Source organism: Juglans microcarpa x Juglans regia, chromosome 4D, assembly GCF_004785595.1.
Source record: "Juglans microcarpa x Juglans regia isolate MS1-56 chromosome 4D, Jm3101_v1.0, whole genome shotgun sequence".
Lineage (NCBI taxonomy): Eukaryota > Viridiplantae > Streptophyta > Magnoliopsida > Fagales > Juglandaceae > Juglans > Juglans microcarpa x Juglans regia.
The window spans coordinates 2,807,960-2,811,828 of record NC_054600.1 but is presented as its reverse complement, the minus strand read 5'-3'; the positions used below and the strand labels follow the sequence as shown (position 1 = coordinate 2,811,828).

Below are 3,869 nucleotides of genomic sequence, written 5' to 3'. Positions count from 1 at the left end.
ATTCACCCACACCTCACCCACTCCGTGTGTTGAGATTGTGCGTGAGTTCTATTCAGATATCACCCATTTTAATCTAGATGATCACATCATCACTTCTGTTGTTAGGGAAACCCAAATTGAGATTTCCCCTGCTATTATTAGGGAGTTGTATGATTTTCTTGAAGTGGACTCATCATTGTATCCATACAAGGGCATGGGGGCACCCACAAAGACAGCCATGCACAATCTCTTTGTTGGACCTCAAGGCTAGAAATGGAACCTTAAAGTTCGTCGCCTCCCTCTTAATGTCATGCTGCCTTAGTTTAGACTGCTGGCCAAAATAGTTTTGTCCAGATTGTGGCCCACTAGCCAACATACTGAGCTTTCTCTTGAACGTGCTTACTTTATGTATGCCCTGGCCATGGGTGGCTCTATTGATTTCCCTCTGTTGGAACTCATCTAAAACCCTAAGGTTAAAACCAAACTAATTCTAATAATGTTCTAGTCATCATCATACAGGTTCAACAAACCAAGACAAATCAAATCAAGCAGAAAATGAAAACATTGTTCAGATTACAACTCAAATTAACTTCTTTTTTTTTTATAGGTAACATATTTTTTATTCAAGGAGAGGGGCATTCCGAGAATTGAACTCGGGACCTCTCACACCCTAAGCGAGAATCATACTACTAGACAAAATGCCCTGAAGTCAAAACTTATGGCCAGAGCATACATAAAGAGGGAGGCAGCGGACTTTAGTTTTTTAGATAAGTCTAAACTATAGAAGATGAGTTCCAAGAGTTTTGGTCTTATCCAAATAAGAGTTTGAATAGAAAACTGCAAGTGCTTAGAAGAGTAAGTGCCAAGTGTCATCATTCTGTCAACAGAGTTCGTCGCGACAGAGTCACTCCGTCAGTAGAATCCTACTGCAATTCAAACTACTTTCAGATAAGATATTTATAAGATCCTAGTAGTTAGGATCAACAGAGATTCCGGCCTTGGAGATTTTGCAAAGTCTTTCCGAGTGCTTATGTGTGAGAAAATTCCTTGAAAATTCTCTCGTTGTTTTTCTCTCATCAAGTGTGATCGTGCTCCATGTTGGAGATTGAGTGATCGTGATTCAGCCAGTGGAGTTCCACGAGAAAAACTAATATCTGAATATCATCAGAGGTTTGGCTGCTACTGCAATAGAGGCAAATGAGACCTTTGTCGTGTCTAGTAAAAGAGTCAATTAACAAAAGTTTTGTAATTGATATTTACTTGTAACTTGATTTTCAAATAATAAAATTGATTTTTCTAGGTTTGGCTGCCCAGTAGAGTTTTACTTTTAAAGAGTTCTTTAAAAGATTTCATTTTGTTACCAATATTAGTATTATGCAATTTATTTCTATTATATTATTGTTTGATTATAAATTAATTGCATACTTAACGACTAACCAATTTATTAAGAGAATTGATAGATCTTTGTGCTACAACACAGGGACATTTGGGTAATTTCAGAATAAAAATACCATTCCGTCGAATGGTCTCAAACACAGTTTGAACGAAAAATGTATGTTCGAACTAGGCGCAACCCTCCCCACCACAATTGTATAAAACTTCCGGCAACAAATATTGTTCAAACTCATATCGCAACGTTCAACTATAAAATACATTACAGTTCGAACCGATTAACTTACGTTCGAACACGTTTCTCATTTGGGACGCTATGTTTCATGTCAGAAACTATAATTCGAACAGATAATTGTCAGCTCGAACTTATAAAAAATTGCATCCATGTTTTGGGACAAAATTTAAATTTCATCTCAATTAACTACAATTAAGGATCAAATTTAATTCTTCCCTAAAAGGTTGTCTCTAAAAATCAAGTTTCTTAAAATATATCTAGAGGGAAATACGTACTAGAGCATGTTAAGTACTGATTTTGTGTCTGCATGTTGTGATTAATATATAGCATTCCTTTCAAGATATTAATTACAATACCAAAGAATCTTGCCGATTTGCTATTATATGAATGGCCAGCCATGCATGCATCTGTACGGTATGGGTAACATAAGTCGATATTTCTACAACTCCACCGTTATTTTTATGTAAGTCAATATTTTTACAAAAATCATAGCTAGTACTCGATCTAGTTGCCAGCTATTATATGAATGGCCAGCCATCTGTGTGGTAATTAGCAATATCATATTGATCATGGAATGGGGGAATCGGGAAGACTTCGAGGAAAGCCTTTATGAGCATAAAGGCTTTTCAAGCCTTTATTACGCCAAATTCTCATTTACTTTTCAAGCCTCTTGGCCGCTTTATAATAAGAAGACGTACATACTCATGCTTCATATTGCGCAAACTAGTCAAGCTTGCAATCAAGTAAAGAAACAATGGTGATGAACAACCACTTTCCAGAAGACTTGTTGTTACAGATTCTGGTATGGCTGCCTGTTATTTCTTTATCGCGATTCAAGTGCGCCTGCAAATCTTGGTGCGCCTTCATTTCAGATCAAACCTTTATCGATGAACATCTCCTCCACACTCAATCCCCTTCCAACCGGAACAAGAATGCCCTTTTTCTCGTTAACCAGCGTGATAAAATCCCTTCCAAACATGTCGTCTCCACGCTTTCTTATGAAACTCTCCAAGTATCCCTTGCACAAGTACCCCTACCTTCATTGTATTCTGGAATTATCGACAAGAAAGTAGAGATTTTTATTGTGGGTTCTTGTAATGGTCTGTTTGTCTTCATGACAACTGTGGCTTGAATACTCTTTTATGGAACCCTGCAACCAAAGAGACAAAGGTTGTCCCTGTATCAAACTTGCCCGGCCTTCCTGCCAACTATCGTGCCAGCCCTAACGGCATCGGATTTGGTTTTGATGCCAAAACTCACAACTACAAGATAATTAGAAATTTTCGATTCTTCGAACGCTACCCTAACTTAGACGAGTATGAAATGGGACTCGTAGACGAGAATGAAATGGGAATCATGTTCTATAGCGAGGTATATAGCTTAAGGACCGACTCTTGGACACAAGTTGACAGCCTCCCTTTTTGTATTTGGAATGCTTGTAGAGGTATGAAGACAAACCTGAATGGGATTGGTAATTGGTGGGCATCGGATACTGATCATTGGGAAGGTATTTTGTCATTTGACATAGCCAAGGAAGTATTCCTAATAACTCCAATGCCGGATGATAGCCTTATATATAATGGATATCGATGTGATGTTGAATATTTCTTGTTGAATGAGTTGGTTGCTGTGGCTATTAGTTGGAAAAATAGACATGCGGAGGGGTCAGTACGTATGTGTTGGGATGTATGGTTATTACATGAATATGGGGTTAGGGAGTCTTGGACAAAGCTGTTCAGGGTTGGCCCTCTTACAGGAATTCGTAGACCATTAGAATTTTGGAAGAATGACATCATATTCTTGGAAAAAGATGATGGACAGCTGGCTTTGTATGACGTCTCTACCAAAGAGATGATGACTATTCTTCAAATTGGTGGAGATCATGTATTCTCGTTTCAGGTCATTAGTTACATGAAAGCCTAGTTTCCATTAGTGGATTAATTAATTAATTATGATTTATAACAGAGCTAGGATGAGTATTACAAGTAGTACTGTTCTGTTTTTGGTATATCGACTTTGTTCATGTTAATATTAATATTTGATATCGATATATACACACTACAACAGAATGTGTATTTTGTGACAGAGAAAACTGTCACAAAAAAATGGCAAACCGTCACTAAAAATTTTTGGTGACGGTTTGAAACCGTCACCATGACCGTCACCTAAAGTGCGTCACAGAAAACATTTGGTGACGGTTTACTGTACAACCGTCACAAAAAATATTTTTAGTGACGGTTGGAAGTGTTCCGTTCGGTACAAC

The 3,869-nt window shown here is 37.7% G+C and overlaps 1 protein-coding gene across 1 annotated transcript; it reads left to right on the top strand.

The window, feature by feature from the left end:
- Positions 1-2,360: 2,360 nt before the first annotated feature.
- LOC121259589 (F-box/kelch-repeat protein At3g06240-like) lies at positions 2,361-3,529 on the top strand. The gene is made up of 2 exons (XM_041161222.1): positions 2,361-2,706; positions 2,769-3,529. Exons 1-2 carry the CDS (start codon positions 2,361-2,363, stop codon positions 3,527-3,529), a joined length of 1,107 nt encoding a protein of 368 aa, XP_041017156.1.
- The last annotated feature ends 340 nt before the right edge of the window (positions 3,530-3,869 follow it).

Bases quoted from the DNA above. Each gene is read 5' to 3' on its own strand.
- LOC121259589 (XM_041161222.1), top strand. From the start codon at position 2,361: ATGGTGATGAACAACCACTTTCCAGAAGACTTGTTGTTACAGATTCTG. The intron at 2,707-2,768 runs GTCTGTTTGTCT...CTGCAACCAAAG, and splicing joins TATTGTGGGTTCTTGTAATG to AGACAAAGGTTGTCCCTGTA.